This window comes from Strigops habroptila, chromosome 4, assembly GCF_004027225.2.
Source record: "Strigops habroptila isolate Jane chromosome 4, bStrHab1.2.pri, whole genome shotgun sequence".
NCBI lineage: Eukaryota > Metazoa > Chordata > Aves > Psittaciformes > Psittacidae > Strigops > Strigops habroptila.
Genome location: NC_046358.1, coordinates 69663560 through 69674948, shown reverse-complemented (window position 1 = coordinate 69674948; position 11389 = coordinate 69663560). Strand labels below are relative to the sequence as shown.

At 55.5% G+C, this 11389-nt stretch overlaps 1 protein-coding gene across 4 annotated transcripts in view; it reads left to right on the top strand.

The window, feature by feature from the left end:
- Positions 1 to 124: 124 nt before the first annotated feature.
- Positions 125 to 11389, top strand: part of LOC115606334 (mitochondrial Rho GTPase 2) — a 46763-nt gene continuing 35498 nt past the window's right edge. For 2 of the 4 annotated variants that reach the window (XM_030482093.1, XM_030482089.1), the window contains exons 1-15: positions 156 to 180; positions 871 to 1049; positions 1137 to 1313; positions 1601 to 1724; positions 2064 to 2234; positions 3322 to 3445; positions 4767 to 4834; positions 4915 to 5018; positions 5886 to 6116; positions 6682 to 6750; positions 7364 to 7474; positions 7568 to 7713; positions 7997 to 8054; positions 10451 to 10569; positions 10740 to 10901. In XM_030482093.1, coding sequence (XP_030337953.1) covers positions 171 to 180; positions 871 to 1049; positions 1137 to 1313; positions 1601 to 1724; positions 2064 to 2234; positions 3322 to 3445; positions 4767 to 4834; positions 4915 to 5018; positions 5886 to 6116; positions 6682 to 6750; positions 7364 to 7474; positions 7568 to 7713; positions 7997 to 8054; positions 10451 to 10569; positions 10740 to 10901 — 1853 coding nt within the window. In that variant the 5' untranslated portion in view covers positions 156 to 170. Of the gene's footprint in view, positions 181 to 870; positions 1050 to 1136; positions 1314 to 1600; positions 1725 to 2063; positions 2235 to 3321; positions 3446 to 4766; positions 4835 to 4914; positions 5019 to 5885; positions 6117 to 6340; positions 6404 to 6681; positions 6751 to 7363; positions 7475 to 7567; positions 7714 to 7996; positions 8055 to 10450; positions 10570 to 10739; positions 10902 to 11389 lie in introns of all 4 variants that reach the window. The other 2 variants (XM_030482088.1, XM_030482087.1) reach the window with 2 other exon arrangements.

The following is an 11389-nucleotide window of genomic DNA, read 5'->3' as shown; positions in this document are numbered from 1 at the left end:
TCCGCCTGCACCGCGACCGCGACCGCGCCGGCACCGGCCGCGGGGGGGCGTGCCCGCGCGTACGGGGAGGGGGGCGTGGTTTGGTGGGGGTCACGTGATTGGGGCGGGGCCGGGCGGCGGGCGCGGATTGGCGGCGGGCGCGCGGGACGGTTGAGCCGGCGGCGCGCGCTATGGCGGCAGGTAGCAGCGGGGCTGGGGAGGGGGGAACGTGGGCACCGGGAGGGGAACAGAGGTACCGGGGGGGGGGGGACTCGGAGCACGGGGGTAAGGGGGTGTCCGCAGGGTCGGGGCTACACTGGGGTTGGCGCGACACGGAGCGCGGGGGTAACGGGGAAGTCACCGTGATAAAAGGGAGACTTGCGTCATGGGGGGCTCCGGATGCGGAGATACCGGCGGTGCCACCGCGGCTGGGGGCTCGGAGCATGGGCGTAACCATGGGGGAGTCACCAGGCACGAGTGCGACGCTGGGGGGGGGGGGACTCGGAGCACGGAGGTACCGGGGGTGTCACCGGGGTTGGGAGTGGCGCGATTCGGATCATGGGGGGCTCCGGACACGCAGATAACGGGGATGTCATGGGGACATGGGGGGCTCGGCCCATGGGGTTCAGAGCATCAGAGTAATGGGGGTATCACTGGGTTGGGAGGACTCAGAGCTCGGGGTTACTGGGTCTGTCACCAGGCTCGAGGCAGGGTGGCGACACTGGGGCTCGGGGGGACTTGGGGTGCAGAGGTAATGGAGCCATCACTGGGGATGGAGGCACCTGGAGCATGAGTATGGCGGGACTTGTAGTGGGTCTATCACCAAGCTCAGGGCACAAGGGTGGCACTGGGGCTGGGTATACTTGGGACACGGAGGTGACGGGGTGCCAGCAGGGCGGGGAACCTCGGGACACAGGGGCACCAGCGGGGTCCCCGGTGCGGGGAGCACCGTCCCGCCGCCGCCCGTGGTACCGGCAGCCTGGCAGCGGCCATACCTGAACGTCTTCAAGCACTTCCGTGTGGAGGAGTGGAAGCGCTCTGCCAAGGAGGGGGACGTGGCCGCCCTCACGGTAACACCGGGGACACCGGCACCAGGGCGCGGGGGGACCGGCTGCAGGGGGCACCGCCAACCCCCCATTGCCCTGTGGTTCGGGCAGGACACGAGGCTGAAGGGAACTGTGTACCGGATCCGGGGCTCCATCCCCGGCAGCAGCTACCTGCAGCTGCCCCGCACCGGGACGCAGTCGCTGGGGCTGACCGGGCGCTACCTCTACCTGCTCTTCAGGCCCATGCCCCGCAAGCACTTTGTTGTCCACCTGGACGTCACCACTGAGGTAGGACACTGGGCAGCCTCGTTAAACCACCATTGTTAGTGTTGTGGCTGATGGAAGGGTTGGGTGGTGGTAGTAGTGGTCTTGGTGGGGGAAAAACTTGGCTGGTCTTTGTTGTCACTGGTGGGTTATCCTGGGCTGGAAATGGTTTCCATCCTTGCGGCATCTCTGCTGGTGACTGGAGACAAGGAAGGGACAGGAGACATGGCCACTCACCTTCTCCTCTGCAGCATTTCCCTGCCGAAGCCACCAGGGTGACCAAAGCTCTGTCTGTGTGTCTGTCTCCTCAGGAAAAGCAAGTGGTTCGCATCTCCTTCTCCAGCCTCTTCAAGGAATTCAAATCCACGGCCACCTGGCTGCAGTTCCCCTTCGTCTGTGGAGTGGCTGAGGGCTTGGCCAGGGCGCCCAGGCACGGTGAGGAGCGTGTGTGCTGCTGTTCATGGTGCACAGCACCACCAAATTCATTGAGTTTGGAAGTGGACTTGATGTATTTGAGGAGAGTGAAGAGCAGAAGACCCTCGGCAGATGGGGGTCGGAGCTGTAGCTCCCTGGAGGGATGTCCCTGCTCTGCAGCAATGAGTTATGGGGTGTATTTTCCCACCTCCCATCTTGGCGCAGACAGGCCAAGCCTGGTGGGAGTCATCCCTGGTCAATACTTATCACTTAACCACATTAATCTTGCACCTATGCTCTGTGAAGTCCAAGGTCTGTAGCACCTTCTTCCCTTTCACCACTTGCCACTCTCCTCCCCAGATCTGCTGGGAGCTGCCCCCACCGACGTGCGCTGGACCTGCCTCGTGCTCGACCTTCGCTCCATCCTCTCCCTCTACCTCAACCGCCACTACAGCCACCTCAAGAGCATCAAGCTCTGCTCCAACCTGCTGGTGAAAAACCTCTGCACCAGCGACTTGGTGTTTGACCCAGGTGAGGAGCTCAGTGTGGCCTCTCATTTCTCCTGTGACCTCAGCCCAGCCTGGGTGGAACCCTGGATCATCCTGGCTTCTGCAGCATGATGCTGACAGGGCTGTTAGCCCTGGCCGAGCACTTGGCTACCATTATGGTAGGAAGCAGAAAGGGCAAAATACTTGGTATGACGTTAAGTTTCTATGTGTGCTGGTGAATCCAATCTCCCAACCTCTGGAGGAAAGTGTCCTCTCACTTTCCAGCTGTAGAAGTGAAAAATAAGAGCAAAGTTAAATATCTTACTGAGGTTAGAATTCTTTTTCAGGAGTAAAAATTTCAAGGTGTTCCCAAGCCTCGCTTCTCCAAGGCCTGTGCTTTTATCTGCTAGAAGAGCCTGTGGGTTCTTTTGTGTCAGAAGTCTTCCAACCTGCTTTTCTGATCTCCCTGCTCAGTACGGCAGAGATACTTCAGCCAGAAGCTTTGGTTATGCCTTTATTTGCACTGGCCATCTGCCCGAACTGACTGACTCCATCAGTGAGGAGGAAGTTCCAGATGCTGCTTTTGGATCCCTGAAATTTGTTCTATCTTGGAGACTTGCAAGAATTTACAAACATATGAAGGAGAGAAAAAAAGCAAACGAGAAAAGAGCCTTAACACAAATCACGTGAAATTGCTGAATCACTGAATAGAGAACTCAGGGAATCTCGGGCCTAGGGGATACAATCCCAGACTGGTTTGGGTTGGAATGCACCATAAAGCTCATCCAGTTCCAACCCCCTGCCACGGGCAGGGTCACCTTCCACTAGAGCAGGTTGCTCCAAGCCCCTGTGTCCAACCTGGCCTTGAACACTGCCAGGGATGGGGCAGCCACAGCTTCTCTGGGCAACCTGTGCCAGTCGAGAGTTTGTGCTCTGGGATGTTCCTTGGAGGTTGATAGTTTCAGGAATACCCTGTGCAAAGGTGTATTGTTGCAGAGCTCAGGCTTGTACTCTTTGCTTTTCAGGTGCTCTCAAAGAGGGAGGCAGTTTGTGCCCTTTCACAGGAAGCGTGATTGCAGCTCCACAGCCCTTGGAGACCTGACCCTCTTTCTCTGTCCCTCTGCCTCCAGGCGTGACCTTCTCGGAGGCCCGTCAAGCCGAGCTGGCATGCCGCGGGGTCGCGCCCATGCCGCGGGAGATGGCTTTCCCTGTGCCGAAGGGCCAGAAGTGGCATGACCTTTACGACTACATCAGGTACGGCTGCTCCCGGTTGCACTGACCCCACCGCGGCTCCGAGACCTCAGGGAAAGGTGTTTAGATAACACTGCTTAAGGAGTGACAGATCCAGACAAACCTGGGGCTCGGTGGAGACATTTCCGTCACCCCAAGTCCAGCATTTAGGTGTTGTTAACACATTTAGCCTGGTCTAAGCTTGATTCTGATGGGTGATGTTTTGGGGCAGGAAACAGGCTGTAGAGTGCTCCAGTGTCTGGAGTTAACACCAGTCCTCTCTCTCAATGACCTCTTGTTGGGATGGCTCCCATGGCTAACTTAGCAACATATGCATGCCATTCCTAGGGAGCAGTTCAGCCCCTTGCTGAGTTAAAAGGGAGTCTGATGGGCTGCTGAGTTGTCATTGGCTGTAACGCCTTGTTGTGGGGCAGATGTAAGAGTACCTCCCCCAGCTCCCGTGCTGGGCTCCTGTTGGTGGTGAGTGAGGGAGCCCAGCACTCCGCTCCCTCTGGTGGGACCCCCGTGCAGTCCAGCTCTGGAGCCCCTAACACAAGAGGGACGTGGAGCTGTTGGAGCGAGTCCAGAGGAGGCCACGGAGATGCTGCGAGGGCTGGAGCAGCTCTGCTCTGGAGCCAGGCTGAGAGAGCTGGGCTGGTTCAGCCTGGAGAAGAGAAGGCTCCTTAAGGGGAGACCTTAGAGCAGCTTCCAGTGCCTAAAGGGGCGACAAGAAACCTGGAGAGGGGCTTTGGACAAGGGCCTGTAGGGACAGGCCAAGGGGGAATGGCTTTAACGTGCCAGAGGGGACACTGAGATGAGCTCTTAGGCAGAAGCTCTTCCCTGTGAGGGTGCTGAGGCGCTGGCACAGGGTGCCCAGAGAAGTTGTGGCTGCCCCATCCCTGGCAGTGTTCAAGGCCAGGTTGGACACAGGGGCTTGGAGCAACCTGCTCTAGTGGAAGGTGTCCCTGCCTGTGGCAGGGGGTTGGAACTGGATGAGCTTTAAGGTCCCTTCCCACCCAATCTAGTGGAAGGTGTTCCTGCGCAAACCATTCCATGATTCTGTGTCTTTTTTGCCAGAGAACCCTGTTGGTCATAAAGTGCAGCTCATCACAGTCATCAGTTTAGCAGCATTACCTAAAGTGTGCAGTGCCAAGTTAACCCCTGGAAAGTGATGCTGTAGATCAGACTCAGGAGGTGCTTCATTTAGGGGAGGATGGTGCAAAAGGGGGAAATCTTACAGGCCACATGAAGAGGCTTCTGTGTCAGGCCATGAGTTACCAAGTGGTATTCCTGGGTGCCAGTGCAATATCCCAGTGACATGGTGCCTTCCTCTGACTTTGCTCAGGTTCCCATCTGAGGGGTCCAAGCTGCCGAACAACTCCATCCAGAAGAGCTGTCCCGGCCCTGCGGCAGGTGGGAATGCTGGGGATGGCAGCCAGGGTTGGATGCTTTGGGTTTCCCAGGGAGCCCAACCTCCTCCTCGTGTCACCCAGGTGGCCAAGCCCCAGAGGACCCCGTCCAGCAGCAGCCGGTGGCGCTCGCCAGTGCAGTCCGTGACCGACTGTCCCTCATCCAGCAGATAACCAGTCCCAAAGCTGTAAGTGCCCCTTGGAGGAAGCTGCAACTTCTTCCCTTCTGCCTCCTGCGTTTTTCCCCACATCTTCTCTTTGAGGTCCTTTATTTAAGAAGCTGCTGCTTGTTGTTTGTGGCTGATCTGACCCCGATCTGGTCACAGACTGTTGACTGCAGCCCCGCAGTTACTGATGGGGTGGCTCAGTGTGGCCCGGCGCAGAGCTGAGCTCAATGTCAAGCACCTCACAATCTCCAGACACCTCCTCCCCACCTCAGCTGAGGCAGCAAATAGTTGTGTCTTCAAATTATAAATAACAAATGAGGGCTGGGGACTAAAGAACCCAATCAGGTGTCCTTTGGGGCAGAACAGTGTGTGGAGTCTGGATTGCAGGGACCACACCTGCCCTCACCCCTGATTTCCCCTTCCTCACTGGTGATGGGGAGCTGGTGACCAGACAGCGTGGTGACAGGCTTTTGGAGAGGGATGGGGAGAAGCCATACTTCTCACACTGTGGAGAGGGAGAAAATGAGGAGTGTGACCATATTGCTGTTCTGAAATGGGATGTGCCAAGCTGGTGCTTTTACCCTCCTCTGCTCAGTGGAGAGCAGCTCTTCCAGAGTCTGTTCAGGGCTGGATCTCTCCTGGGGCTCTGGTTTACTGTCTGAAGGAGATGAACTGTGTATGGACAACACTGGGAGCACAGGGAGGGCAGCTGGTTAACATGCCTGGCCCAGCTGGGTACCCACAGGGATACTCTCCCTCCATGCTGCTTTGTGTTTTACTGTGAAGAGTTGTTTGGGAGAGACGTGAGTGTCCCTGTCTCTGCCTTTGCAGTGGGTGGCAGGTACTCGAGGAGGGCTGATCTCACTCTGAGGCTTTGCTCTTTCTCAGGTGCCACACTGCTGTCCTGTCATTCCAAAAAGCATCCCTGAGGTTCACCTGACAGCCCCCAGGCCTCTGAGAGCTGTGCCAGCTGGGAACCAGGAGCTAGAGCAGAACCAGAAGCTGCACAGTGTGGGGGACACTGGCCAGTCTCCAACAGTCAGCGACGGTGGCATCCACGTGTACGCTCACCAGAAGAGCAAACGAGCCATCCGAGCTGTCCACGCTGGCTCAGAGGAGGTGGGTGAAGCACTGAGCAGTCACAGCAGCCCAAGGGTGGCATTGGGATGCTTACAGCTGATGCTGAAGCAGCAGAGGGAACACAAGCTTACAGCTGGAATTTCAGTTAATCCCTTTTGCTGGCATTATTTTTCTCCTTTCCACTTGCTCACCTTGAAGGAGGGACCCTGTGTTCAAATGCACTGGTCTTGAGCTAATAACGTGTGTTTATTGGATCTTCCCAGAGGACATATGGGAAGGGCCCTGGACCAGGTGTGCTGCCCAGCAGGAGAGCTGCTGCCCGCAGGGTAAGCGACTGGTGCTTCCCACAGCAACCACTGGCTCTGGGCATCACCGGGACACTGCAAGGGCTGGGTGTAACCCAGCCTGGGTGGGAGAGCTGCTTAACACTGGAAACCCCAGCTCTTGGTGACAGATTTGGCTTCTGCCAGGTTAAATACTGTAAAGCCATCCCCTCTAGCAGGAGAGAACCCCTGTGCTTTAGAGAGAAACTGGCAATGAGGGCAGAGGGTGGAGGACCTCAGTCCAGCTCTACATGCAACAGCTCTGTTTCTTTTAATTCCAGAGGCTCTTACCGGATCCCATCCTGGAGCTGAGAATGATTATTGGCTTTGGAGGCTGCAGCACCAAGTGGGTCAGTAGCTTGGATGGTTTGGGGAGCTGATCTGTAATCCCATGCCCAGGGTATTGACTTTTTGGAGGTATGAAAGGCAGTTGAGTGCCACCCTCCCTGCGCTGCTCGATGGGGAAAATGACCCCAAAGCAGATGGGCACAAGCTTATGTTTGTGCATGAGTCTTCTGCTGTTATGATGGTGAATTAGAAATCATGGGGCCTTTTAGATCTCATGACTTCTGTGTTTTAACATGTTAAAATAGAGATGCTTTGTAGGAGTCTGGAAAGGGTTTCATATTGTTTCCGTGGGGTGCTGTGCCTTGCAGGAGCCCAGCTTGCAGTCTATGTTTGGGTAAAAAAGAGGTCATTTTGGTTCAATCCATTCAAGGCTGTGTCAACATCATTTTTCTTATGTCTGCTCTTCATGTAGTAGACATGATTGTACAATAAATCCACTGAATGAAGAAGGATTTTAGCTGGGCTCTTAGTTTTCCATTGTGAGTTAGAATAATACTTGTATGGGATATGCACGTGTGCAGATCTCCCAGGGAAGAAATCCCTGCAGGTCCAGCTGAGGACCCGGGGCTCCTCTGGAGGATCTGCAGCCCTCTCATTCCTGTCTGGGTCCTGCAGGCACTGTGGGCTCAGAACAACACTGCAGTGGTCTACCCCTGCCACGCAGTCATCGTGACCCTGCAGATCCGCTCCAGGAAGCAGAGGTTCTTCATTGGGCACACGGATAAGGTGAGTGTAACTCCTTACAAAGCCCCGTGGCAGCACTGTCCCTGTACCCCACATGTACCCCCAGGCCCAGCCGTATCCCGGTGCTTCCCACAGGTGTCAGCACTGGCCTTCAATGGGAGCAGCACCTTGCTGGCTTCTGCGCAGGCTGGTCCCCGGAGCGTCGTGCGCCTCTGGGACTTCCCAACGGGAAGCTGCCTCTCCATGTTCAAAACCCACGTCCACTCCCTCTTGTCCCTGAGGTGGGTTTCAGCCTGAGCACAAGGATGTGTTTGGGGTGGTGAAGTGTTGCAGCACAGCAGCTTTTCTGTGCTATTCCTGTGTGATAAACCAGGGGTGAATTACAGCTTCTGCTTCAGTCCTGCTGGCAGCCAGCCTGGAACAGCTGATATGCTGCCAGCAACCTCCTGAGCTTATCCCTCAGGTCTTGCTGTCTCCCCATACCCACCACTTGTCTCCTTTTATTCCCCGCTGAGATGCACTTGGGGTACAAAGAGCTGCATTTCACCAAGTCTCTTCTTGCAGCTTTTCCCACAGTGGAGCCGTTCTGTGCGGTGTTGGAAAGGATCGGCACGGCAAAACGGTGAGAACTGGAACTTGGGTTTGGAGGTTTCCCTGTCCTGTGAGTGAGCAAGTGCCAGGATTGTGTAGTTATTTTGCAGATAAACCTTTGTCTGCAAGGGGTTTCCTAGATGTGTTCTTCACCGCAGTCAGAGGGAGTTCCCTTTCTTGTTACCTGCTTAGAAAACACCTACCTTCTACTTGATGCTTGTGAGCATTCACACACACGTTCCTCAGCTGTGAGCAAACAAATCCTTTTGGAAGCAGCCTGAGGGATCAGCTCAGCTTGAGCTCTGGGGCTGTTTCTCTCCCTGGTGTGGGCCCAGCTAGGAGCCCAGGTGTGGTGATGAAGGCAGCTGTGTGATTCTGCCTGTACCCGTTGCCTCCCAGGCGTTCCAGCCCTCCGGGCTGAGGGTGGCATGTTTGTGTGGCATATCAAGGTGGAAGGTTTGCAAGCACGTAGAAGAGGAGTGGGAATTGAAATGGGAGGTTCAGCACTGACTGGAGCCCCAAACCCTTTGAGTTTTTTACAGCATTTAGGGCAAGATGTGAGGTTTAATCTTTCAGTCCTGAGCCTCGCAGGCATCACTGCTGGAAGGGATGCTGGGCACTGAAGCTGCCGCACACCATTGTAGGTGGGGGATGATGCAGAGTCCACATGTAGCAGTCAAAAATGAAATTGTTTCATGCGACTGGGGGTTTGCTTTGTCAGTGGGACTGTTCTCATCCACTGATCCCTTACTGACCACCACCAGCAATTAGCTGTGCTGTTGCTCACTAGGTACTGCTTGCAGGAAAACCAAACAGTGCTCCCTTATTTTGTCCCAGGACATGGCAGTGGTCCCTGACCTGTGTGGGAGCAGGCGAGCTGAAACTGGGGAGGAGGTACCCATAGGGTGAAAACAGGATGGGTGTCCTGGGTTCAGCTATAGCAGTCATTTTTCTCCTGCTTAGTAGCTGGTGCAGTGCTGTGTTTTTTAACTTTCAGCCTGGGAACAACGCTGATAACACCGATGTTTTTAGTTGTTGCTAAGTGATGTTTATTCCAACCAAGGACTTTCTCAGTCTCATGCTTTGCCAGGGAGGAGGGGAAGCCGGGAGGAAGCAGAGACAGGACACCTGACCCAAACTGGCCAAAGGGGTATTCCATACCACAGCACGTCATGCCCAGTATATAAACCGGGGGGAGTTACCCGGAAGGCCCAGATCACTGCTCGGGTCGGGCTGGGTATCGGTCGGCGGGTGGTGAGCAATTGTATCCTCTCCCCTTGTTATTTCACTAATCGTTATTATCATTGGTGGTAGCAGTAGTGGTTTTGTGTTATACCTTAGTTGCGGGACTGCTCTTATCTCAACCCGTGGGAGTTACATTCTTCCCATTCTCCTCCCCATCCCTCCGGGAGCGGGGGGAGGAAGAAGGGGGGGGGGGGGGGAGTGAGCGAGCGGCTGTGTGGTTCTGAGTTACCGGCTGGGCTCAAACCACGACAATGGGAGAATGGGGGGTCTGGGGGGCTGGCCAGGAGCACTTCTCCCAGGGTGATGCTTCAGCCCACCCCAGCCTCTGAGGTGGTTTTAACGCTATTCTGAATTCAGAGCATCAAATCACCTGCAGTTCTTCCCCTATCTCCCTCTTTCCTTTGGGAAAAGGAAACTCTTGCCCCTCGTGATGGGCACTGTGAGCAGGTGACCCCACATCAGAGCAAAATCCTACAAGAGCCAGTGCAGCCAGACTTTTGCTACCTTCAGCTCTCACAGACCAGCTCAGCCCTGGTAGAGATCTCCTATCTCAGCAGCCAGAATTCCCACTCTTCTGGATTTTCTTTCCAAGTCTGATCCCTGTTGCCAGGCAGCCCTGGGATTTAGAACCTGTAATTATGGATGCCAGAGAAGCATATTCGTGTGAAGCTTTACAAAGCTGTTGGACTGTCCTAAACCCTCTGTGTGAGAGGTTTTTATTTCCCCTGCTTCAACTCTGTTATCAGTACTTTGTGCACAGCTCTGGAGATGTTCCCATGTGTGCAGCTGGTCAGCTGTGTGACGAAAAGGTCTTTTGCTGCCAAGGTTTCCACGTTTCAGCAGCTCTGCCAGTATAGAATCATAGAAGCATGGAATGGTTTGGGTTGGAAGGGACCTTAAAGCTCATCCAGTTCCAACCCCCTGCCACAGGCAGGGACACCTTCCTCTAGAGCAGGCTGCTCCAAGCCCCTGTGTCTAACCTGGCCTTGAACACTGCCAGGGATGGGGCAGCCACAGCTTCTCTGGGCACCCTGTGCCAGCGCCTCAGCACCCTCACAGGGAAGAACTTCTGCCTTATACCTAACCTGAACTTCCTCTGTTTCAGTTTGAACCCACCACCCCTTGTCCTATCACTACAGTCCCTGATGAAGAGTCCCTCTCTGGCATCTTTTCTTGCTTCAGATGGTGGTGGTGTGGAACACTGCTCAGGTGACCCAGGGTGGAGAGGTGGCCATGCTGGCCAAAGCACACACAGATGTGGACATCCAGGCCTTGAAGATTACTTCCTTTGATGATACCAGGTAGGGTGCAAAGGAAATAAATCAAAAGCATTGGTTCTGGCACAGCTGGGGGTGAATCGTGGTGCTGTGTTCCTGTTCTCAGTCCTCACTGGTACCTGGTGGACCTTGGGGCACTGGCCTGTCATTGGGAGAGTCCTACCCTGGTGCTCACGTAGCCTCTCCCATGACAGGATGGTGTCATGTGGCTGGGACAACATCAGGCTGTGGCGAGTGCGGAGCGGAGTGCTGCGCTCCTGTCCTGTCGACCTGGGCGAGTACCATTCCCTGGAGTTCACTGGCCTGGCCTTCCAGGAGGGACACGCAGCTGAGCGGGAGCGTGAGGACCGCACATTGTAAGGGGCTGAGGGAATCACTGGGGTGCCAGCTGGGAGGGATGCTTTGGCATTCTCTGCATGAGCACAGGGTTTTCCTTCTAAAATCGGGTGCCTCTTGGAGCTGGGAGAGCTTCTCTCTGGCTCGGCACACTTTGCTTCCCAAAAGAGATTTGGCTGCTTGAGAACAGCCCAAGAAACATGATTTTCCTCTTGCCATTCTCTTCATCAGGGACAGTAGTTATAGGACAAGGGAATGGGTTCAAACTTAAACAGGGGAGATTGAGATGAGCTCTTAGGCAGAAGTTCTTCCCTGTGAGGGTGCTGAGGCGCTGGCACAGGTTGCCCAGAGCAGCTGTGGCTGCCCCATCCCTGTCAGTGTTCAAGGCCAGGTTGGACACAGGGGCTTGGAGCAACCTGCTCTAGTGGAAGGTGTCCCTGCCCGTGGCAGGGGGTTGGGACTGGATGAGCTTTAAGGTTCCCTCTAGCCCAAACCATTCCATGATTCT